Source organism: Lithobates pipiens, unplaced genomic scaffold (assembly GCF_037356315.1).
Source record: "Lithobates pipiens isolate NorthernLeopardFrog02 unplaced genomic scaffold, aLitPip1_a1.2 Scaffold_8, whole genome shotgun sequence".
In the NCBI taxonomy this organism is placed as follows: Eukaryota; Metazoa; Chordata; class Amphibia; order Anura; family Ranidae; genus Lithobates; species Lithobates pipiens.
The window spans coordinates 244,271,851-244,298,751 of record NW_027507903.1 but is presented as its reverse complement, the minus strand read 5'-3'; the positions used below and the strand labels follow the sequence as shown (position 1 = coordinate 244,298,751).

Sequence of the window (26,901 nt, the reverse complement as noted above, 5' to 3'; positions counted from 1 at the left end):
TACGATTGCCTAGTGACGGTCAGAAATAGCACATGTATACACTAGGGATGAAACAACTAATCAATTAATCGACAACTAATCGATTAAGAAAATAGTAATCGATTAATTTCATAATCGATTAATCTGCCAGTAACAATGGGGTTAAAAAAAAAAAAAAAACGAGAGCCCTTTAGTACAAAAAGAGCAAACGCTACTGTAAATATTACTTTCACTGTCCCATAGTAAAAAATGAACCCCTTACATTAGCGAATGTTTGCTCTCTTTTTACAAATTTTAGTTTTTTTAACCCCATTATGTTACTAAACATCTCAGGCCTGGGTCACACCTCTGTGTTTTTGGTGTTATTTGCAGAAACACAGTTCATTTACATGGTTTCCTATGGGACGTTCGTATCCATGATTTTTTCAGCTGCTGCGTATTTGGAAAAGACAAGGACTTTTTTTTTTTTTTTTTTTTTTTAACGCAAAACAGTGCTATTTTGGTTTTTTTTGGTTCAATATACTTCAATGGAGAAGCTGCAGAAAAGCATGTAATAATGCATTTTTGCAGAAATTTGTTTTTAATCTGCCCAACAACAAATTGGCCAAAAATATGTAAAAATGCAAATCGCAGCAAAATTACCTTTTTTTATTTTTATTTTAAGGTTATTAACCAATTAATCGAAACAATAATCGGCCAACTAATCGATTATAAAAATAATCGTTTGTTGCAGCCCTAGTATACACAGACGTATTTTGCTTTCTGACTCATGCTTATAAAGCAATTTCAAAAGGGTATAAAAGCGGTATTAAACCCAAAACCAAAAATTGAATTTATTACTCATTAGAAGTGGCAGCTGCATACATTTTTTTTTTGGTCCCCACCCCCCTTTCTTAACCTAGTGATCTAGCCAGTAACACACCTCCTGTATTAGAGTGCCTCCACTTTGGATGAAGGAGCACAGGGGGCACCTTTGGACAGCAGGATTCTCAGTCTGAGGAGGGTAGTGTTAGAAGTACTGGTAGATCTAGAGACATTAACAAACTGAAGCCCAGTTCCAGCTCACACTGCGGTTACACCAGGGCTCGACAAAACCCGGGCGCCAGGTCGCATTGGCGACTAGAAATAGCGACCTCACGCCTGGGGCAGCACAGCTGGGGGTATCCTGTCTCTGTGGACCCCCCCAGCGTGATCGCGTCGGGCCGTTCCGCCGGCGGCCGAAAATTTAGGCCGCGGCTTTGAGGCCTTCTGCGGTCCTAGGATTCCTTATGGAATCTGGCGCCCTCTTGTGGTCGCCGTTGGTATGACAAACCAGCAATGCCTCTGCCTGTTTTATATTACCTGCCTCTTCTTCCCTTTATTTAGAACCCCCTAAACATTATATATATTTTTTATTCTAACACCCTAGAGAATAAAATGGTGGTTGTTGCAATACTGTCTGTCACACCGTATTTGTGCAGCGGACTTACAAGCGCACTTTTGTTGGGAAAAATAATTTAGTTAATAAAAAAATAAGACAACAGTAAAGTTAGCCCAATTATTTTTTATATTGTGAAAGATAATGTTACGCCGAGTAAATTGATACCCAACATGTCACGCTTCAAAATTGCACCCGCTCATGGAATGGCGACAAACTTTTACCCTTTAAAATCTCCATAGGCGACGTTTAAAAAAAATTCTACAGGTTGCACGTTTTGAGTTACAGAGGAGGTCTGGGGCTAGAATTATTGCTCTCGCTCTACCGATCACGGCGCTACCTCCTATGTGTGGTTTGAACACCGATTTTATATGCGGGCAGGACAGGGCGCGTTTAAAAATTATTTTTTCTGCTTATTTTAACTTTTTTTTTTTCCCACTGTTCCTTTAAAAAAAAAAATGTTGTGTCACTTTTATTCTTATTACAAGGAATGTAAAAATCCCTTGTAATAGAAAAAGCATGACAGGTCCTCTTAAATATGAGATCTGGGGTCAGAGAGACCTCGGATCTCATATTTACACTAAAATGCAATTGAAAAAAAAATTGTCATTTGAAAAAAATTCACGGCGCTGCTATCTTCCCCTCACTCGTCTCCATGTCAGGCCAGGGACAGGTCCGGATCGCCGTCACGGACCTGGCTCCTAACTTTTTAAGCTGGCTCCTAGATTCCAAGCAAATTTGTCAACCCCTGGGTTACACAAGTAGTTACAGTAGTGATAAATGGGGAGTATTCGGAATAGTGTGGAAAGTGGGGTCCCCCAGGGTTCTCTCCTGGGACCAATCCGATTTAAATTTATTCATAAATGACCTGGAGGATGGGATAAACACGAGGGAGCTTGGAGGTCAGCTTATTGGCGTTAGAGGTATGAAACCTACACTTTAACGGAAATATTGCTATTAATGCCTTTTTACCATGGAATCCTTAAAAATTGTTCTATATTCCCTTTTTTCCCCTACTTTTCATTTTTTATTTCCAATTAGATTCATTTGTATTTCTAGATTTTTTTTCTTTATACATCTAAGGTTGAATATACCACAGATACGGTCACTTTTTAAATAGAAATGATCTCGCCCACTTTCCTGATGAAGCCCTTTCGGTGAAACATGTAGAAGCTGGTTGGATGTATGATCATTATAATAAATATAAATATATATATATATATATAGTGAATACAGTATTATCATTGTCTGTAATAGGTATATGTACTTATGACCTTGAATGTACCTGTAGTCGCTGTTTTTTATCTATATTTTTCAATAAAATCATTTGTATTTATTTCTATATTAAAATTTGATTTAATTGTCTAATTTGTACCTTTAAAATCCCATACATCTCTTTCTGCCATTTCTAGATGGGATAAACAATTCAATCTATTTGCGGACGATACTAAGCAGGGCAATAACTTCTCCGCAGGATGTGGAAACCTTGCAAGAAGATCTGAACAAATTAATGGAGTGGGCAACTACATGGCAAATGAGGTTTAATGTAGAAAAATAATGCATATGGGTAGCAAAAATATGAATGCAATCTACTCACTAGGGGGGAGATACTCTGGGGGAATCTAGGATGGAAAAGGACCTGGGGGTCCTAGTAGAGCACAGGCTCAGCAATGGAATGCAATGCCAATCTGCTGCAAAGCAAAGCCAATAGAATATTGGCATGCATTCAAAAGGGGATTAACTCCAGAGATAAAATGAAAATTCACCCAATCTACAAGACTCTGTTCCGGCCACACCCGGAGTATGGCATTCAGTTTTGGGCATCAGTTCTCAGAAAGATGTGCTGGAACTGGACAGAGTCCAGAGAAGGGCAACAAAACGAAGGGACTGGAGGATCTGCGTTACAGGAAAGATTGCAAGCACTGAACAACTTCTCTCTGGTGATGAGACGCCTGAGAGGGGATACAATTTCAATGTACAAATACCATACTGATGACCCCACAACAGGGATAAAACTCTGTACATGAACTCTTAGTCTGGATAGAGAATATATATATATATATATATATATATATATATATATATATATATATATATATATATATATATATATATATATATATATATATATATACATATACACACACACATACACACACATACACACACACACACACACACACACACACACACACGGTCATTTGACATAATATTTTCAATAAAAGAAATGCATCCTTGAGCAACCAAAACGTAATACGGCCAGTTTCATCACCGAGGGCCCATGGACACTTTGGGGTGCGCAGTTTCCTATGGTGTCCTCATACACCATTACGTTGCAGTGGTGTAAGCCGATAACATTTTTTTAAAAAAAATACTGCACTTTTTTTTTAGCGCAGTCAGCTGGGACAGATAAAACCACATCCCAACACGGCTGTGTAAATACATCTTAAAGTGCAACTTTAGAAAAAAAAAAAAAAAATTGTTGAACAGGCAGAATTTATAATTCAGAAGAGGCACACCATGTCTCTTCTGCATTAAAGTTTCTTACCTGCTTGTCCGCACTGCTCATGTGCAGCTCAGTGTATAATCATTTTGACATTGCTGAAATAAATGAACTCCTGCGCATACTTGAGTGACATCTCAGGACGGTCAACAAAAACGGCCAAAGATCAGGAGACAGGAGCACACTGGCTGAAGATGTCAGAACCCGGCAAGGGGCTCTGGGACACCACAGCGTGGCAGCAAAGGGGAGTATTTTTTTGCTTTAATGAAAGGTCACAAAAAGCATCAGTTTTATATATGCATTAAACAATATTACCTCATTACGATATGGCTTCACATAAACAGTCCACTGGTGAGTATGGCCATCTTCTTCTCTCTTCTTACCAAAATATCGTGCCACATTTCCGTAGACTATAGGTTTCACAATTGTAACTCCCTAAAAAAAAAAAAAAATACAAAATAAAATATATGCTAAATATATTACAACAGAGTCTGTGGGTACATCAGCTACTTCACACTTACCGGTACTTCATATTTAAAAAAAATAGCAAAGACAACACACACCTGTTTTCCCTAAAACCACTCATCAGGATTGTCGACTCAAGAAAGAGCACTAACGCCTGCTCACACATTGAAATTGTTACGTCTTACCATAGGGGCAATAATGCTCTCCCACATGTCTGCATGCTGTAGTCTGAATGGGATGTGTATAGGGTACAGCAATAGGAATCTTCTAAGGCAGCCTCTCTCAACCTTTACAACACAGAGGAACCCTTCAAGTTTTCACTCTAAGGGAACCCCTATCAAAAATTACTTTATCTACAACTCATGATACATTCATGTGAAGAATGCTCCTTACACTTTTGGTCATTGGGAAGAATTACCCCCTTACAAATAGATAAAAGGATCAATAGTGTTAGTGGGAACTCATCTAAGAGGAAGACATTCCTCTTGGAATCCCAGCAACATCTGAATGAACCCTGGTTAGGAAAACCTGTTCTAGGGACATAAAAAAAATTGCCCTGACAACCGACCCATCATTTTGATAGCATAAACTCCAAACTAAGCCACAGAAAATGGCTGCCATTGTGCAATTCCAGAGATATTCAAGTAAGATCTGTGGTGTCATGTGACTGCAAACGTCCTATTCTGAGGGGGGGGTTCTACTCTTTCCATACCATACTAGTCAAAGCTGATCTGGGTAGGAGGGAAGGCCAGCCATACACAGTTCGCAAAAATCATTAATGGGCAGGCTGAATATATCAAAAAGTTGTTTGATCAACTTGGGTACAAGCAACTTGCGATTATTGCTAGCAGCTCCTATAGCCGCTAGGGATAATCACGGTCTTCTCCCAGCAAGACAATTGCCGATAGCCCTGTCAGCACTGTGTGTTGATGGAAGAATCATGCACATTTCTTTCCTGCAACTCATGGTTGCAGAAAACAAAAAGCTTTTCGTGAATTGCTATACAACTCATTTGGAGTACTGGTGCTGCTCTCCATGACCATAACACACAAAATTCATCTCTGAAGCGCTTTGGTGCTCGAGTCTCATACGAGGGGTCTTCAAAAAGTTTCCAAACTTTTTGTAAAATTTTATATACCATATTTATTGGCGTATAACACACACCTTAATTTTAAGAGAGAAGTTTCAGGGGAAAAAAAAAAAAAAAAACTTAAAGAATTTTGAAGCAAAATAAGGGTCAGTGCCCATCAATGCAGCCTTATCAGTGCCTATCTGCAGCCTCACTATTGTCCATTAATCAAGCCTAAACAGTGCCCATCTGCAGCCTTGTCCATCATTGCAGCCTAATCAGTGCCCACCTGAGTGTAAAGCAGAGCTCCAGCCCCCCTCAAAAAAATTAAATTAAAATCAGTAGCCAGTATCAGTAGTAGTCCTCGCCCAAGCGGTATCTTGAATAAGCTCTTGGGTGCCTTTAGAGCCGGTTTCCTACTGCGCATGTGTGAATCGCACATTAAAAATTGAGGCTATATATATATATATATATATATATATATATATATATATATATATATATATATATATATATATATATATATATATATATATATATATACACACACACATACACACACACACACACACACACACACACAGGGGTGCCTACACATGAAAACATTGGATTGAGATACCCGTGTTACATATCACACACGCTGGAGAGCAATATTGCTAGCACCAAACCACCACCAATGCTAAACTGATGACCTATATAGGAGGCTTTTAAAGTGTTGCCTATAGAAAATATAAAAAAAAATAAAAAAAAAAAACAAACAAGGGTACTGAAACTTGTCGCCAATTCTCAGGCATACACAAAATTTTAAGGTTTGACACGTTGGGTATTTAGTCGATGCAACCTCATCTTTTATATTTTACCAAAATTTTGCGTTTCGTAAACCTTTGTGGTAATATGTTACATAAAAAATTGGAACTACCTTCATTTTATTCTCTAGGGCTTTCAGAAAATACATAATGTTTTGGGGGTTTCATGCAATCTTTAGGCCTAATTATTATTTTTTTTTATTATTATTTTTTTTTAATGTGTGCAAAATGAAACCTTAAAGCGGACCTTCAGTCATGTTTTCAACTTTATAGCTATTAAATCTTCTGATCTTGTTGTTTTAACTTTGGATAGCAACACTTTTTTATACCACTAAATACCTTACACAGCCCACTTTCTGTTTCTTGTCTAGTCAAGAGTTTGCCAGGAAGGGGGGGGGGGGGGTTGAGTCATGAGAGAGCCAATGAGAGCTGCAGAGCTGGAGGTGTGCCTCTGTGTGTCTGAAAATCCAGGAAGTGAACAGGCAGCAGCTTCAGCTGTCCACAGTTAAAATGGTTGCAGCCAGACTCAGTCGAGGGGGATTTTTGCAGCATATCTGGCAAGTACAGAATCCCACTATATATAAAATAATATGAAAAGTGCTTGGCGGGAAGCTTCAGAATGGCAAAAATGTTTTTATTACAAAAAATGTGAGCAGACTGCAGTTCCTCTTTAAAAAAAACAGCTCTGAATAGAGCGTTTGCCATCTGCTTTGGAGTCTCTTCTGACTTCGGAGGACCTGGCTAAACCTCTTTCAACCGCCTAGAAAATCTCTTTTTAAAAAGACCCCCCTTGGAATATCCAAGTGTAGAGAAAGATGGGAAGGTGAGATCACAGACATACAAGCAGAAGACTGGGGTGATATGTGGGACCATCCATTCAAACATCTGGTTTCAGCAAGGGATCGCCTGATACAATTCAAATTTCTGCACTGTGTGTATTTCACCCCTGCTAGGTTGGCACGTATATATCCTTCCGCCAACAGTCATTGTTGGAGATGCAATTACACCCCTGCTGGTGAAGAACATATTTTCTGGAGCTGCTCACTGATACAAACCTTCTGGTCTGGTATTTACGGACTGTCTGGCCGAGGAACTTAGTATCCCAATACCCAAAACGCCCAGAGTTTGCCTCATTGGCCTAATGGAGGAAACGGTTCCCTCCTGGGCACATTGCACATTTCTGAACATTGTTTTTTTTTCTATGGCAGGAAGGCTATATTATTAAAATGTAAGAAGGCGGAGGCGTCTACTTTGTCTTTCTGGAAAGGTTTAATTAATAAGGTCCTTCCTTTGTATAAAGTAACGTATAGGTCCAGAGGCTGCGAGAAGAAATTCCACAAAGTTTGGCAGGCCTGGCTGGACTCCTCAGATACAGTGGGCCAAAACAAGCATGAGACATAGCGGTGTATGATCATTTTCCGTGTATATTCCATGACCTGTATGGGTTCTTGCACATGACCATTCTACTCGCAGGAGAACGGGTTGACAAAGAAGGTACAAGCAGAGTGTGTGTATGTGTGTGTATATATATATATATATATATATATATATATATATATATATATATATATATATATATATCTCAAGGTACACTCATTCAAACAGGGTTATAACGCAAGGGACAGGGTGGGGGGGGGGGGTGGGGTAAGTTGAACTAGGTTAGTTATTTTGGTCAAGTGGAAGGTTGCCCACAAGGGGCTATGTTTATATGTATAGTTCATATTGTACTGGTTGACTGTATTGTCTTGGAAAATGAATAAAACAGATTTTTCGAAAAAAAATAATAAATAAAAAAATAAAAACAGCTCTGGCAGGGAAAGGTTAAAATGCAGCCATTGGGCCCCAGCAGTCAGTAGAGGGATCATTGATTTGTAAGGGGTCTATCAATTGTAATTAAGTCCAGGGGTCTCCAGCAGCGTTTTACAGCATTGCTTCAGTCTCCAACCACTCTAGAAGAACAATCTGACCATTTCCTCTAGTAAAGCCTAGTTCACACATATGAGCACATTTGAGGAGAAAAAAATAAATAAAAATCAGAAGACCAAATCCGCACATGCTCAGAAACGAAAGAATGCATTACAATTAAGGTTGCGCCAATACTGTTTAACGGCATGCATGAGTACAGATACTTCAGGTCAAGTACTTGCTGATACCAAGTACCAATATTTTGTGGTGTGATTTGCGTCAATACCCCAAAAAATTGCGAATGCGCTTTCCCCCACTGCAACCGTATAAAAAAAAAAAAAGAAAAGTGCCATCCAGTAGGCAGTTTAAAAAAAAAAAAAAAATGTTAGAACTCACAGTACAGAGCCTTGCAAAAAGTATTCACCCCCTTGGCTTTTTCCCTATTTTGTTACATTACAGACTTTAGTTCAATTTTTTTTTAACCACTTTAAGACCGGGCCTCTTTTTTAGATGTGGTGTTTACAAGTTTTTTTTTTGCTATAAAATTACTTAGAGCCCCCAAACATTATAAAAAATGTTTCTAACATCCTAAAGAATAAAATGGCAGTTGGATATAATTTGTATCTGCGCATCGGGCTTACAAGCAAACTTATTTTTTAAAAATACTGTTGTCTTATTTTTTTAATACACAAGTGTAACGATAGCCCATTTTTTTTTTTATATTGTGAACTATTTTACGCTGAGTAAATTGATACCCAACATGTCACGCTTCAAATTTGTGCCTGCTCGTGAAATGGCGACAAACTTTTACCCTTAAAAATCTCCATAGGCGACATTTTAAAAAAATTCTATTTGGTTGCATTCAATTCAATTCGGTTGCATGTTTGGCGTTAGAGGAGGTCTAGGGCTAGAATTATTGCTCTCGCTCTACCGATTACGGCGATACCTCGCATGTGTGGTTTGAACACCATTTTCATATGCAAGTGCTACTCAAATATGCTTTCGCTTCTGCATGCGAGCTCGGCAGGACGGGGCGCGTAAAAAACAAAACAAAACACGTATTTTACCTTTTATTTTTACACCGTTTAAAAGAATTTAAAAAATAATAAAAATTGTGTCACTTTTATTCCTATTACAAAGAATGTAAATATCCCTTGTAATAGAAAAAAAAAAAAAAAGCATAAAAAAGGACCTCTTAACTATGAGATCTGGGGTAAGAAAAAAAAAAAAAGTGCCTTTAAGACGTACGGGCGGAAGTGACGTTTTGACGTCGCTTCCACCCTGCTATGGTATGGAGATGGGTGGGCCATCTTCCCCTCACTCGTCTCCATACCTAGCAAGGAGACCGATGCGATTGCTTCCTCCGCTGCAGATGCCTCTGGTAAGCTGTGGATGGCATCGGATCGCGGCGGGAAGGGGCCCCCCTCTTCCGAAACACTTAAAAGTGATCTTACGGCGAATCCGCCACAGAGACCACTTATCTTGTAGCCGGCCGCTGACTGAGCACGGGGATACCAGTGTTATGGCAGCTAACAACGATAACGTCGATATCGATAACAACGATATCCGTCCCCAAATTAGGGACGTACATCGGCGTGCAGGGGGTCGGCAAGTAGTTAATCTGAATTATATGTGATGGATCAGAACACAATAGTCTAAGTTGGTGAAGTAAAAATTAGAAAAATATATACATAAAACTATTCTTCAGAAATAAAAAACTGATAATTGGCATGTGCGTATGTATTCACCCCCTTTAGTATGAAGCCCATAAAAAGCTCTGGTGCAACCAATTACCTTCAGAAGTCACAGAATTAGTGAAATGAGGTCCACCTGTGTGCAATCTAAGTGTCACATGATCTGTCATTACATATACACACACCTTTTTGAAAGGCCCCAGAGGCTGAAACACCTAAGCAAGAGGCACCACTAACCAAACACTGCCATGAAGACCAAGAAACTCTCCAAACAAGTAAGGGACAATGTTATTGAGAAGTACAAGTCAGGGTTAGGTTATAAAAAAAAATATCCAAATCTTTGATGATCTCTAGGAGCAACCATCAAATCTATCATAACCAAATGGAAAGAACATGGCAAAACAGAGTGGCAGAGTGGCCAGAAGAAAGCCATTACTTTCAGCAAAAGGTAACCCTGGAGGAGCTGCAGAGTTCCACAGAAGAGACTGAAGTATCTGTACATAGGACAATGATAAGCCGTACACCTCATAGAGTTGGGCTTTATGGCAGAGTGGCCAAAAGAAAGCCATTACTTTAAGCAAAAAAAAAAAAATGCCATGGTTTGAGTTTGCAAAAAGGCATGTGGAAGACTCCCAAAATGTATGGAGGAAGGTTTTCTGGTCTGATGAGACTACAATTGAACTTTTTGGCCATCAATGAAAATGCCATGTCTGGTGCACACCCAACATCACCCAAAGAACATCATCCCCACAGTAAAACATGGTGGTGGCAGCATCATGCTGTGGGGATGTTTTATAGCAGTCAGGGCTGCAAAAACTGGTCAGAGTTGAGGGAAATATGGGTGGTGCTAAATAATATTCTTGAGCAAAACCTGTACTACTCAGTGTGTGATTTAAGGCTAGTACGGAGGTTCACCTTCCAGCAGGACAATGACCCCAAACACACTGCTAAAGCAACACTTGAGTGGTTTAAGGGGAATGGCCTAGTCAAAGCCCAGACCTCAATCCAATAGAAAATCTGTGGTCAGACTTAAAAATTGCTGTTCACAAGTGCAAACCATCCAACTTGAAGGAGCTGGAGCAGTTTTGCAAGGAGGAATGGGCAAAAAATCCCAGTGGTAAGATGTGGCAAGCTCAGACTTATCCAAAGTGACTTGGAGCTGTGATAGCCAAAAAAGGTGGCTCTACAAAGTATTGACTGGGGGGGGGGGGGGGGGGTAAATAATTATGCACATTGACCTTTTCTGTTATTTTGTCCCATTTGTTTAACAATAAAAAATAAATAAATAAACCATCTTCAACATCTTGTGGGCATGTTCTGTAAATTAAATGATGCAAATCCTCAAACAATCTATGTTAATTCCAGGTTGTGAGGCAACAAAAAAAATGCCAAGGGGGGTGAATACTTTTGCAAGGCACTGTACATCATCTGGCCCTATGCAAAATACTCTACATAGGCGTCATGGTCTGCTGGTGGTAGCAAATTGGGGCTGCTGAAGTTGCTTACAGGGCTGGAGGAGAAGTTCCAGGACCCCATGGGTATAGGGCAGAAGTGATGTCAGCTTGGGGGCAGATCGCCTTTACATCTCCTCCAGCAGCCTGTGCATGCAGGCTCCTAGTACTGCGAGTTTTTACTTTTTAACCACTTGAACTTAAACTCCCCTCCTGCCCAGACCAATTGTCAGCTTTCATTAAATGACAATTGCGTGGTCATACAACACTGAACCAAAAATGAAATTTTTACAATTTTTTCTCCTACAAATCGAGCTTTCTTTTGGTGATATTTAATCCCAGCCGTGGTTTATATTTTTTCCTAAACAGGTATTTTTTCTTCTTCATTGATATGCTCTGATGAGGTGGCACTGGTAAGCACTGATAGGCACAGATAAGACGGCACTGATGGGATCAGATAAGGTGGCGCTGAAAGGCAGCACTGTTGATGAGGCACTTATGGGTGTCACCAGCTATTCATGATTGGGACCGATGTCCCTCTGACAGACACTGGCGATCGGCTTCTTTTTTTTTTTTCTTCGCCTCACGCTATCAGCGCTAGGGGAAAAAAAAATACTTACTCAAATCTATGATCAGCCGAGTCTCAGACTCACTGATCAGAGCGTGCCCTGCAGGGGACACGCAGGCCACTTGGGCACAGGAGGACGTCTATTGACTTACTCCCGGCAAAGTAGGTCCGCGCTGTAGCTGTCATTCGGCTATAGTGCAGATCTGAAGAAGTTAAACTGCCCACTAGATGGTACTTTAACCCCTTTTTACACACACACACACACACACACACACACACGAGTGGTGTGGGAAATGACATGCCATTCAGACAGGATATACACCGCATTCCTGTTCAAATAGCATGTGGTTCTTTGCAGTGCAATTTGCACCCATTCATTTTGTGTTGACACAAATCGCATTGCAAAGTATTGGTTTTGGTATCGGGAGCATTTGGGCGAGTACCGATGCTCACGCAAATGCTTGGTATTGGTGCATCCCTAAATAAAACACATTACATCACTTTTGAATTTGTCTTCTGTCCTACAAGAATTTTTGTAACTTTAGTAACCTTTTTGAAACGAGACCCGCATGCAAAAAAAAAAAAAAAAAAAAAAAAAAAAAAAAAACAATCATTCATCCGATATTTTCATTGTGCATATGGGGAGGTCCAGCCCCCTTCAGAAAAAATAAGTCAGCAGCTACAAATGCTGCGGGTGCTGACTTTAATTATAAGGACACTTACCTGTCTGCGAATCCAGCAGTGTCTAATTCGCATTTGTGAATGGCAGCAGAGGCAGATAAGTGGAGCTTCCCCTTCTGGGTGGGGATCTGCTTTAAGTCTTCAGTCTGACACTTTTCTAAAGCATAAATGACCATTTCACGCAATTGGCCCACTCGGATCCGCCTGTCCGTTTTTTATCAGGTGGATCCGAGCAAGCCACCCATTGACTTCTATGGGAGGTGGATGTCAGCGGAGATGTGTCCACCGACAAGATCCACTCAAAACAGACAGATGGCAATACGTTCCCCATGCGTTCACGCTGTCCGTTTTCATCTGATCTCCCCATAGAGGGGAAAAGGACTGACAAGTCTGTCTCTGCACAGTGAGCGGAGATGAAACCATCACCAGCTTGGTGTATTGCGGTCCTGCAGTAGGGTGACAACACTGATTCTCCAGATACAGTACAGTGTTGTCACCCTAGGACAGGAAAAAAAAAAAAAAAAAGGAATAAAGAAATGTAGCCAGCACACCAAGGGGTTCATTCACACCACAAAGAATGCACGTTACATTTTTTGCATCGCCGCACTCCAATGCATTGTCGTGCATGGCATTGGGTGGTTGCTTTGCAGTGTGTTGCATTTATGCATGCATGCATTGCACTGAAGAAAAAAAAAAAAAGGAAAAAAATAAAAAAAGTAGCTATGCACACTATACTTTTTTTTGTCAGTGGTTGTGCTAATAAAACAACGCGCTGGTGAGAAGGACCTTCATAGGGAACCATTATTGTGAGGTTGTCACCCACAACTGGTGTAGGTAGGTTCTCTCCCATAGGTGACATGTTGAGTATTATAGGCAGGGCCGTCTTTAAGCCAGGACGAAAGGGACAGCTGCCCTGGGCCCCATCATTGTTGGGGGGCCCAAAGCAGCAGCCTCATACTTGCCAACTATCCCAGGTTAAATTCCCTTGAAGTTTCAGTCCCGTGTCCTGATATCTCAGTGTGAAGTTCTGCTACTAATGCTGCCCAGCTCTGCCCTATTGTTGAGTACTTGTGATTCACCTGCAGACCCTGTGTCTACATGTAAATAATGCATTGATATGTAAAAAGAGAAGGCATTCATATGTATAACATGTCCCTTGAGGTCATATCCACCATCACCTATACTAAATGCCGCCCACTGGGGAGGTAATGGGGCATGCTTGAAAGTCCTGCCTACAACTGTGGTCATTAAGCCCAACATCAGCCTGTTCAGCAAAGGTAAGCATATTGGTGTGGCAGAGAGGGATTAGTGTGGGGTGTGCAGACAAGGAATTACAGTTTGGGTGAGCAGGGAGGGGGGATGTGTAAAGGTAAGGAAGGTGGGTGCAAAGATGAGCAGAGGAGGGGGTTGAGTGGAGAGGATGGGGAAGGTTTGGGTGCAGGGGTTTTAGGACGCAAAGGTGTACCGACATGAACCCCTTACAGTAGCGATTATTTGCTTTTTTGTTGTGCTATGAAGGGCTAATTTTTTATTTATTTTTTTAACCACATTATGTTACTAAACGTCTTAAATCTGGTCCCCAACCGTTTTTTTTTTTTTGCGAAACGCACTACAGTTCATTTAAGGCTTCATGCACACGAGACGCAGATGCAAACGCTGCTGGACACATGTTGAAACCGGCGTTTAGAAACGCGCGTTTTGCCGCGATTTTTACCGCGATTTAGCTGCGTTTTACCGCGTTTGCGTCTAGAAGCGTTTAGTTAAGCTAACATCATAGACCCTCCCCAGCTCAAAAATTAACTATTTCAGCAATTTTGTGAGACCAGAGTGAGTAGCAGCAGCTGTGAGAGCTGCAGTGTACTTGTATTTAGCGTGTCACTTGCCACGGCACCTGCCACAAGTTGTGGATTGTCCACTTGCCACGTGACTTGCCACATCACCTGCCACGTCACTTGCCATGTCATCTGCCACAAGTTGTGGATTGTCCAACTGCCACGTCACCTGCCACAAGTTGTGGATTGTCTACTTGCCACGTGACTTGCCACATCACCTGCCACGTCACTTGCCACGTCACCTGCCACAAGTTTTGGATTGTCCACTTGCCACGTCACTTGCCACGTCACTTGCCACAAGTTGGGGATTGTCCACTTGCCACATCACCTGCCACAAGTTGTGGATTGTCCACTTGCCACGTCACTTGCCACATCACCTGCCACGTCACTTGCCACGAGATGTGGATTGTCCACTTTCCACGTCATCTGCCATGCCACCTGCCACAAGCTGTGGATTGTCCACTTGCCATGTCACCAGCCACATCACCTGCCACAAGTTGTGGATTGTCCACTTGCCACATCACCTGCCACGTCACTTGCCACATCACCTGCCACAAGTTGTGGATTGTCTACTTGCCACGTCACTTGCCACATCACCTGCCACGTCACTTGCCACGTCACCTGCCACAAGTTGTGGATTGTCCACTTGCCACGTGACTTGCCACATCACCTGCCACGTCACTTGCCACGTCACCTGCCACAAGTTTTGGATTGTCCACTTGCCACATCACCTGCCACAAGTTGTGGATTGTCCACTTGCCACATCACCTGCCACGTGACTTGCCAAGAGATGTGGATTGTCCACTTTCCACGTCATCTGCCATGCCACCTGCCACAAGCTGTGGATTGTCCACTTGCCAAGTCACCAGCCACATCACCTGCCACAAGTTGTGGATTGTCCACTTGCCACGTGACTTGCCACATCACCTGCCACGTCACTTGCCACATCACCTGCCACAAGTTGTGGATTGTCTACTTGCCACGTCACCTGCCACGTCACTTGCCACGTCACCTGCCACAAGTTGTGGATTGTCCACTTGCCACGTCACCTGCCACAAGTTGTGGATTGTCCACTTGCCACATCACTTGCCACGTCACCTGCCACAAGTTGGGGATTGTCCACATCACCTGCCACGTCACTTGCCACATCACCTGCCACAAGTTGTGGATTGTCCACTTGCCACGTCACTTGCCACATCACCTGCCACGTCACTTGCCACAAAATGTGGATTGTCCACTTTCCATGTCACCTGCCATGCCACCTGCCACAAGTTGTGGATTGTCCACTTGCCACGTCACTTGCCACATCACCTGCCACGTCACTTGCCACGAGATGTGGATTGTCCACTTTCCACGTCATCTGCCATGCCACCTGCCACAAGCTGTGGATTGTCCACTTGCCACGTCACCAGCCACATCACCTGCCACAAGTTGTGGATTGTCCACTTGCCACGTGACTTGCCACATCACCTGCCACGTCACTTGCCACATCACCTGCCACAAGTTGTGGATTGTCTACTTGCCACGTCACTTGCCACATCACCTGCCACGCCACTTGCCACGTCACCTGCCACAAGTTGTGGATTGTCCACTTGCCACGTCACCTGCCACGTCACCTGCCACAAGTTGTGGATTGTCCACTTGCCACGTCACTTGCCATGTCACCTGCCACAAGTTGGGGATTGTCCACATCACCTGCCACGTCACTTGCCACATCACCTGCCACAAGTTGTGGATTGTCCACTTGCCACGTCACTTGCCACATCACCTGCCACGTCACTTGCCACAAGATGTGGATTGTCCACTTTCCATGTCACCTGCCATGCCACCTGCCACAAGTTGTGGATTGTCCACTTGCCACGTCACCAGCCACATCACCTGCCACAAGTTGTGGATTGTCCACTTGCCACGTGACTTGCCACATCACCTACCACGTCACTTGCCACATCACCTGCCACAAGTTGTGGATTGTCTACTTGCCACGTCACTTGCCACGTCACTTGCCACAAGTTGTGGATTGTCCACTTGCCACGTCACCTGCCACGTCACCTGCCACAAGTTGTGGATTGTCCACTTGCCACATCCCTTGCCACGTCCCCTGCCACGTCACCTGCCACAAGTGGATTGTCCACTTGCCACATCACTTGCCACATCACCTGGCACAAGTTGTGGATTGTCCACTTGCCACGTCCCTTGCCACGTCCCCTGCCACGTCACCTGCCACAAGTGGATTGTCCACTTGCCACGTCACCTGCCACAAGTTGTGGATTGTCCACTTGCCACGTCACCTGCCACAAGTTAGGGATTGTCCACATCACCTGCCACATCACTTGCCACATCACCTGCCACAAGCTGTGGATTGTCCACTTGCCACGTCACCAGCCACATCACCTGCCACAAGTTGTGGATTGTCCACTTGCCACGTGACTTGCCACATCACCTACCACGTCACTTGCCACATCACCTGCCACAAGTTGTGGATTGTCTACTTGCCACGTCACTTGCCACATCACCTGCCACGTCACTTGCCACGTCACCTGCCACAAGTTGTGGATTGTCCACTTGCCACGTCACCTGCCACAAGTTGTGGATTGTCCACTTGCCACATCCCTTGCCACGTCCCCTGCCACGTCACCTGCCACAAGTGGATTGTCCACTTGCCACATCACTTGCCACATCACCTGGCACAAGTTGTGGATTGTCCACTTGCCACGTCCCTTGCCACGTCCCCTGCCACGTCACCTGCCACAAGTGGATTGTCCACTTGCCACGTCACCTGCCACGTCACCTGCCACAAGTTGTGGATTGTCCACTTGCCACGTCACCTGCCACAAGTTAGGGATTGTCCACATCACCTGCCACATCACCTGCCACAAGTTGTGGATTGTCCACTTGCCACGTCACTTGACACAAGATGTGGATTGTCCACTTTCCATGTCACCTGCCATGCCACCTGCCACAAGTTGTGGATTGTCCACTTGCCACGTCACCAGCCACATCACCTGCCACAAGTTGTGGATTTCCACTTGCCACGTGACTTGCCACATCACCTGCCACATCACTTGCCACGTCACCTGTCACAAGTTGTGGATTGTCCACTTTCCACATCACTTGCCACCTGCCATGTCACTTGCCACAAGCTGTGGATTGTCCACTTGCCACGTCACCTGTCACGTCACTTGCCACGTCACCTGCCACAAGTTTTGGATTGTCCACTTGCCACGTCACTTGCCACGTCCGCTGCCACGTCACTTGCCACAAGATGTGAATTGTCCACTTGTCACATCACCTGCCACATCACTTGCCCCATCACCTGCCACGTCACCTGCCACAAGTTGTGGATTGTCCACTTGCCACGTCACTTGCCACATCACCTGCCACGTCACTTGCCACGAGATGTGGAATGTCCACTTGCCACGTCACTTGCCACGTCACCTGCCACGTCACTTGCCACGTCACCTGCCACAAGTTTTGGATTGTCCACTTGCCACGTCACTTGCCACATCAGCTGCCACAAGATGTGGATTTGTCCACTTGTCACATCACCTGCCACATCACTTGCCACATCACCTGCCACGTCACCTGCCACAAGTTGTGGATTGTCCACTTGCCACGTCCCTTGCCACGTCCCCTGCCACAAGTGGATTGTCCACTTGCCACATCACCTGCCACATCACCTGCCACAAGTTGTGGATTGTCCACTTGCCACGTCCCTTGCCATGTCCCCTGCCACGTCACCTGCCACAAGTGGATTGTCCACTTGCCACATCACTTGCCACATCACCTGCCACAAGTTGTGGATTGTCCACTTGCCACGTCACCTGACACAAGTTGTGGATTGTCCACTCGCCACGTCACTTGCCACATCCCCTGCCACAAGTGGATTGTCCACTTGCCACGTCACTTGCCACGTCCCCTGCCACAAGTGGATTGTCCACTTGCCACGTCCCCTGCCACAAGTTATGGATTGTCCACTTGCCACGTCACATGCCAGTCACCTGCCACAAGTTGTTGATTTTCTACTTGCCACGTCACCTGCCAGGTCACTTGCCACGTCACCTGCCACAAGTTGTGGATTGTCCACTTTCCACGTCACTTGCCACTTCACCTGCCACGTCACTTGCCACAAGTTGTGGATTGTCCACTTGCCACATCACTTGCCATCTGCCATGTCACTTGCCACAAGTTGTGGATTGTCCACTTGCCACGTCACTTGCCACCTGCCATGTCACTTGCCACAAGTTGTGGATTGTCCACTTGCAATTGCAATTGTTTAAAATATTTTTCTAATGGTTTTTCATCATTTGCAATCATTTTTGAGATTTTTAATGTAAAAAAAAAGGTCACCTTTAAAAACGCATATAAACGCAAACGCGGCTAAACGCGGTAGCGGCGTTTTGCCGCGTTTTACCGCGTTTTGCCGCGTTTTGCGTCTGAAACGTGGAAATTTTTGTTTCTGAACGCATTTTTTTGCTTCTGGAAAAACGAGACTAAACGCAACTGCATAAAAACGGAAAAAAACGAGACTGTGTGCATGGACACATAGGATAACATTGAATGAGTTCAGGGGCAGTTGAAAAAACTGTCCAACTGCATCTGAACGCGCGTTTAACTGCGTCTCGTGTGCATGAGGCCTAACATTCAAATCTTTTCTTTTATCAGCTGCTGGAAAGGGTCCAGGACCTTTTTTTTTTTTTTTTTTTTAAGACATTTTTATTAAATATTGAAAAGTATACAGGCATTAAGTCATTGACAAGTACAAAGCCAGTGGAGAGAAAACATTACTGAGCAGTACAGTGCTGTGAAAAATACCAGTATAAACTAATACAAAACCCAAATCTAAAACAATAGCATACAGACTATGGCAAAAGGGAGAATATTTCCAAGAAGCATGTGTTTAAATATCTGTAGTCAACATTTAATAACGGATATGTTGTATGCAGACACAGCACTATGTAACTCATGGGCAGTACAGAAGGTTGGGAAAAACTAGCATTGTCGATCCGATAGGTTCGTCATAAAGTAAGTGGTTGTAGTGATATGGATATGCGAGGGGGGTTGTGCATATATAGTGTAGTGTTATTTGTTATAAAAGAAGAGAGAAGAAAAGGTAAAAGAAAAAATAAGAAAGGAAAGGGAACTAAGGTGGTCAGTCGTAAAGAAGGGCTAGGTAAGGAAAGAAAGAAAGATGACCTGGACCAGCCAGGTCGCATGCCAATGTCAGACATAGTCGTCGGGTCAGGGATTCAATAAACAGTAATCCGGGGATGAACGGAAAAGTAACCAAGATGACCATATGCAGGTAAAGGTGGAGGGGGTATCATTTGCCTGATGTATCAATTCCTCCATCTCGGCTGTTTTGTTTATGCGGTGGAACCATTCCGATAGCATGGGAGGGTGTTTCGTTTTCCATTTTGCGGGAATGCACATATTTGCAGCCATGATCATGTGCATGGGTAAAGAGCCTATGTAAGCCTTTTTAGGGTGAGCCAACACATGAAGGAGGAATTGAGTGGGGGAAAACGTCAATGGGCGGGTTGAGAATTTTTGGGTGATTTTGTGAACATCCTTCCAAAATGGCTGAATTATGGGGCACGACCACCATATGTGTTCCAGGGTACCAGTGTGAGCCTGACATCTCCAACATTGAGGAGAAACAGACGGGAATATATGATGCAGTTTGAGAGGTGTGTTGTACCACCTGGAGAGTAGTTTGAACGCGTTTTCTTGAACACTGACATTTCGGGAACCCTTGTGTGCAACAGAGTACGCGAATTCCCATTCTTTGGGAGAGAGGGCCGATGGCAGGTCTCTATTCCAAGCTTTAGTGGACCAGTGGTCATGTGTAGGATAAGATGGGGTCAGTAGGTTGTATGAGAAGGAGACAAGGTGTCTTTGAGGTTCTTCAAGTGTGCACATATGTTCGAATGGGGTTAAGGAACGGGCTCCCTCTAAGGTGTACGGATGTGAGGTTAGGAAATGTCGCATTTGATTATATGTCCAAGGAGACAATCCGCTGTTGAGCATGTAATTAGACAATTCCGGGAAGGGCAAGAGGCGTTTGCAAACATAGAAGTCTTTGGATAATATCTTGGGGTGGGGCCACAGTCCTTGTAGGAAAGAGTGGTGCATGCCAGGTGGAAAAGCCGGGTTAAGTTTCAGAGGTGTCAGTGGGCCAGTGACCGAAGATATCTGAAAATTCTTGCAGGCGTAATGGAATGCTGAGAGTGATGTGGCGATTAACGGATGGGAAGAGTAACTGTGAGGGATATGGGTGGAAAGGAGCCACAGGGTTTGGGCAACCGGGATCTGATCCAGGAATGTTTCGAGTTGGACCCAATCTTTGGTTTTTAGATGAACGTTCCAGTCTATTATTCTGGTGAGGTGGCACGCTAGATAATATTTGTGGATGTTTGGTAGACCTATACCCCCCAGCACCTTTGGTGTAGTAAGTCTGGCATGACTCAATCTAGGTCTTTTGTCGCCCCAGATAAACGTTGAGCAACGTTTCCGAAAGGAGGCAAAAAACGCTCGGGGGAGCGAAATAGGTATAGTTTGGAGTAAGTAAAGGATTCGTGGTAGAATATTAATTTTAACCACTTCAGCTCCGGACCAATAAACACCTTAAGGACCAGAGGTCTTTTTGCAATTTCGCACTGCGCCGCTTTAACTGGTAATTGCGCGGTCATGCAATATTGCACCCAAACGAAATTTGCGTCCTTTTCTTCCCACAAATAGAGCTTTCTTTTGATGGTATTTGATTGCCTCTGCGATTTTTTTTTTTTGCGATATAAATGGAAAAAGAGCGAAAATTTTGAAAAAAAAAGATATTTTCTTCTTTTTGTTATAAGAAAAATCGAATAAACTAAATTTTAGTCATACATTGAGGGCAAAATTTATTCAGCCACATGTCTTTAGTAAAAAAAATGTCAATAAGCGTATATTTTTTGGTTTGCGCAAAAGTTATAGCGTCTACAAACTAGAGTACATTTTCTGGAATTTACACAGCTTTTAATTTATGACTGCCGATCTCATTTCTTGAGGTGCTAAAATGGCAGGGCAGTACAAATCCCCCCCAAATTACCCCATTTTGGAAAGTAGACACCCCAAGGAAATTGCTGATGGGTATGTTGAGCCCATTGAATATTTATTTTTTTTGTCCTAAGGGATTGAATAATGACAAAAAAAAAAAAAAAAAAATTTTTTTTACAAAAAGTTGTCACTAAATGATATATTGCTCACACATGCCATGGTTATATGTGAAATGACACCCCAAAATACATTCTGCTGCTTCTCCCGAGTACGGGGATACCACATGTGTGGGACTTTTTGGGAGTCTAGTCGCGCACGGCACCCCGAAAACCAATCACCACCTTCAGGATTTCTAAGGGTGCAAATTTTTGATTTAACTCCTCACTACCTATCACAGTTTCGAAGGCCATAAAATGCCAAAATAGCACAAAACCCCCCCAAATGACCCCATTTTGGAAAGTAGACACCCCAAGCCATTTACTGAGAGGCATGTTGAGTCCATGGAATATTTTATATTTTGCCAAAAGTTGCGGGAATATTACAAACTTTTTTTTTTTTGCACAAAGTTGTCACTAAATGATATATTGCTCACACATGCTATGGGCAGAAGTCAAATTACACCCCAAAATAAATTCTGCTGCTTCTCCCGAGTACGGGGATACCACATGTGGGGGACTTTTTGGGAGCCTAGTTAACTAGCTACCTAGCGACACTAGCGACACTGATGCAGCGTTCAGAAAAATTATCGCTTAGTGACACTGGCAAAAGGGGGTGAAAGGGTTAACTAGCGGCAATCAGGGGGTTAAAAACATTATTGGGTAGTATATCGGGGTACCTAGCGCTATAAAAACCTGGCGGTGAACCTAAAAAAATAACTAGCTACCTAGCGACTGTAGCGACACTAATGCAGCGATCAGAAAAACGATCGCTTAGTGACACTGGCAAAAGGGGGTGAAAGGGTTAACTAGCGGCAATCAGGGGGTTAAAAACATTATTGGGTAGTATATCGGGGTACCTAGCGATATAAAAACCTGGCGGTGAACCTAAAAAAATAACTAGCTACCTAGCGACACTAGCGACACATGCAGCGATCAGAAAAATGATCGCTTAGTGACACTGGCAAAAGGGGGTGAAAGGGTTAACTCTAGGGGCAATCAGGGGGTTAAATCTTTATTGGGGGGTGATAGGGGGCTACCCTGGACCTAACACTAACTGTCCTGACAGTTTTTACTGTCACAACTGACACTGAATGCATTGATCAGTAAAGAAATGATCAATGCAATCAGTGACACTGTGACTGGGGGGGAGGGGGGGCGGGGGGGGGGGATCGGGGGGCGATCGGGGGGGTTTGTGTGCCTGTGTGTACCTACATGTCAGTGTAGTGTTCGTGCAGACTTACTTTTACTCTTCTCCTCGTAGTCCGGTCAAAAAGACCGCCCCGAGGAGAATGACATCACTTCCTCCTTCCTGTGTAAACAATACACAGGGGAGGAAGCTTCTCATTGGCCAGGAGCGATCCAGAGGGGGTGGCCGAAAACGAACGGCCATCCCCTCATCACGGAGCGCTCCTGGACCGAATCGGACCGCCGTAACCAGCGGGAGGGGGTCCGATGGGACCCCCCACCCGCTGGAAGGCAATCACGTAGATGTACGTGATTATGCCTGCCTGTGCCATTGTGCTGACGTACAATGGCAATACGGCGGTCCTCAAGTGGTTAATGATAGCTGCTCTGCCAAACCAAGAGAAGAGGCCTTTGGACCACTTCTGCAGATCGGCCGATATTGTTTGTAATAGTCGTTGGAAATTGAGAGAATATAGGTTAGCTAGGGATTTCGGAAGTTGTATCCCTAAGTAAGGTATGCTGGAGGGATTCCATTTGAAGGGGAAATTCACTTGGCATTGGGAACATTGTTTGTCATTCAGGGAAATGTTTAGTGCAAAGGATTTATTAAAGTTAATTTTTAGATTGGAAATCGTGTGGAATTGGTCGAGGAGTTTAAGTAAATTTGGTATGGACGTTAGGGGCTCCGTCAGGGATAGAAGAACGTCGTCCGCGAAAGCAGCGACCTTATATGTTCTCCCTTTAACATCCACACCTTTAATATCTGGGTGTGCTCTGATTTGTCTTAGTAGCGGTTCGAGAGTAAGGATAAATATGATCAGGGATAGTGGGCATCCTTGACGGGTGCCATTGGTGATCCTGAAGGCATTCGACAGGTGGCCTGACTTTTACCCTCGCCGTTGGGCCTGAATATAGTATGTCAATAAAGTTAAGCATTCTTTGTGGTAGTCCAATGGCTTTCAAAGTAGCTGACATATAATCCCAGGCCACCCTGTCGAATGCCTTCTCTGCGTCTAAGGAGAGGAAGAAGCCCTTTTGGTTTTGGGACGAAAGCCAGTGGTGAATATTGAGCGCTTTGAGAGTGTTATCCCTCGCCTCCCTGCCAGGTATGAAGCCTACCTGGTCAGGATGGACAAGGACGGGGAGAAGGGGCAAGAGTCTGTTCGATAAAATTTTGGCATACCATTTTATGTCAACATTTAGGAGGGAAATAGGTCTATAATTAGTTATCCATGTGGCGTCCTTATTCAGTTTTGGAATTACTGCTATGTGGGCAGTTAGCATGTCGCGCGGGGGAGAGCTGGGCGATCCACAATTGTTGAAAGAGGCTAAAAAGTGGGGTAACAAAATGTGTTCGTATGCTTTATAATAACCGACTGTCAAGCCATCTGGGCCCGGGCTCTTGCCTGTGTGCATGGCGGCAAGTGCCTGAGCGGCTTCCTCCGGGGATAACGGCGCTTCCAATGCTTGGTATGCAGATAGGGAAATCGGGGACGGGCAATGTGCGGATAAAAATTCGGATATTAGCTTTTCCCGCTGCTGGTTAGGGTTGTTGTGTGTTGTGTTCGTTGTGTGTAAATTATATAAGTTTGAATAGTATGTGACAAATTGATCAGCAATGTCGGGAGTGGAAGTCAGTTTTCTACCTGATGGTGTGGAGATGCTGTGAATAGTCCCAGGACCTTTTTCGATGCAAAAAACAGTGCTTGTTTGGTTCAATATACTTCAATGGAGAAGCTGCAGAAAAGCAATAGATCAAAAGCAAACTGCATAGGTGTGTACCGAGCCTTATGCTGGCCACGCAGATCAATTTTCAGACAAGAACATTCATGTGAAAAATCTTTGTACATTCGCTGAATGAAAGAATAGTGCTCGAACGGTCGCAGTGATACCTCACGTGTGCTTTGAGCACCATTTTCATATGTGGGCGGGACTTACATATGTGTTTTCTGCAGGCAAGCACATTATTGTTCGTTTTACTTTATTTTGACACTTTTTTTTTCCCCAAAAAGTACCAGTTACTTACCGGTAACTGTCTTTCTGGGAAATCTTCCAGGACGGCACACCTGAGAGATGAGAGGCTCCTCCCTACAGGAAACACAATCAATCGACAGCTGTTTTAAGTCCCCACCCTTCCCCTTGATCCTCAGTTTGTAGAGAAGTAACTCCTGAACCAGGTTCACAAGGGAAATCATTCCTCATAGGTACTCACCTTCTAGTGTTCTAGAATTTTCCCTCCTCCAACGGGCGGGAAGTAGGCCTGCCGTCCTGGAAGATTTCCCAGAAAGACAGTTACCGGTAAGTAACTGGTACTTTTCTCAAGTCATCTTCCAGGACGGCACACCTGAGAGGATAAACAAGTACCTCAGGCCTACCTTAGGGTGGGGCCACTGCAAAACCCTCTTGGCGAACCTTGGCTCTGCAGTGAGCTTTACCTCCACTCCATACGCTCATATGCTTGATGAAGGCATGTTAGCTGGATCATGCGGCTGATCTGCAGGTCTGCTCCACAGATGTTCCTGCCTTTTCCGCTTCAGATGCAGTATCTAGGTGAAATGGGCTCTTAAAAATGGAATCAGAAAACATGTTAAACTTGTAGGTTAGCAATGTTGCCTATCTCACACATCTAACAACCATGGCCTATTATGCCTGTAGGTGCTACTTAGAACCACTAAAAAGATAAATAAGAGACCTGTGTAAGACAAGGACACTACATTAATCAATAAGAGGGCCTGTCTTAACACTATCCTGTTGAGGGAAATAAAACTGCTTCCTTTTTATCTTTATGTCAGCAAAAGACTAAAGGGAAGCCTACTTAAGGGAAATAGATTAACAGAAGCTTGAACCCTGGGTTTAAGGCACGCCCAATCTATGTCCTTACTTACGCCTGAGAGCCTTCTTCAGGAGATTAAAGTCCCTAGCAGGAGTAGACTACCCATATTGCTATGTCTAGTTTTGCTAAAAAGGCAAAATGAAGGCCATGCACCAAGCGGAAACCTATTCGATCGGGTATACATCTTTATACTTCATCCTCAGGCCCTAATACTCCTCTGAACAGAACTCTCCAAGTTCTTACTAAACAGGGCGATTCATTATCCCCTTCCTCCAGTGTCCCATAACCCTACAGGGCTTCAACCCTAGGAAATGGTTCTGGCATCCCTGAATGCAAGTGGTCAAGGTTTTCCGACATGTGGCAGCTGCAGCCCGAACTCCTGGCCCCTCCATGGAAAAGAAGGCTGAAATACAAAAAGGTGATACATGCATTATTAATATCACAAATAAAATGATCATAGATTGTGGGCACGGCACAATAGATTTAGACAGAAAGGACACAAGCATAGACAACAATGTTGTGTGCCTGAGTGTGACTAGCTAAACCAATATATCAAATATGGGAAGAGACCCAAATCTGAACCTCAACGTAGACAAACCATCCTCATAGTCTGGTTTTCTGATGTGCTGCCAAGACGTAAAAACATTAAGACTCAAGCAAACCCTAAATGCTGCGTATTTCTTTAGTGCAGCTAGCTAGGTCATAACTGATATATAAATACGGAAAGGACAGGAACCCCCTTTACTGTTGTGCTTTACCTATGTACAGCAAAACAAGGCTATAAAGACAGAAAGACCCAAACTTCTATGTTGTGTATTTCTGACAAACCACCACAGTTATAAGATTAATATGAACACCAACTCCGGTGTTGTGCATTTCTGCTATGCCACAGGGAAAAATATGGAACACAAGACAATCCTTTCTGTCATGCACTTCTGTAGTGTAGTTCAGATAGAACCAACACTGAGAAAGGACACGAGCAACCTGCAGCATTGTGTTTTTCTGAAACAGAAAGCACCAACAAGCTTCAATCTTGAGTATTTCTGCTGTGCAACAACATAAAAGCAGACACTGAGGAAAAAGACAGACAGCCTTTACAGCTGCAATCTTTCTGGTCTGCTGCAAAATAAAACAATAAACGCCATGATGAGTATTCCTGCTGTGTAGCAAAACCTCAATCAGAAGGGACAGATAAGTTTAGGGTTCCCACACCCGTGCGACCCAACCTGCGACTTGGGACTGCAAGACGCATGAGAAGTCATATACTATGGCTTCCAATGGGTACCATTTGTGTCTGTGCGACACCAGCAGTCCCTGATTCCT

General features: G+C 43.7%; 1 protein-coding gene across 1 annotated transcript in view; it reads right to left on the bottom strand.

Annotated features, from left to right (window-relative positions):
- The window catches only part of YEATS4 (YEATS domain containing 4), a 41,356-nt gene that overhangs the window by 8,764 nt on the left and 5,691 nt on the right, over positions 1–26,901 (bottom strand). The window contains exon 2 of the mRNA XM_077469165.1: positions 4,215–4,334. Within this exon, the coding sequence (XP_077325291.1) occupies positions 4,215–4,334 (120 nt within the window). The remainder of the gene's footprint in view (positions 1–4,214; positions 4,335–26,901) is intronic.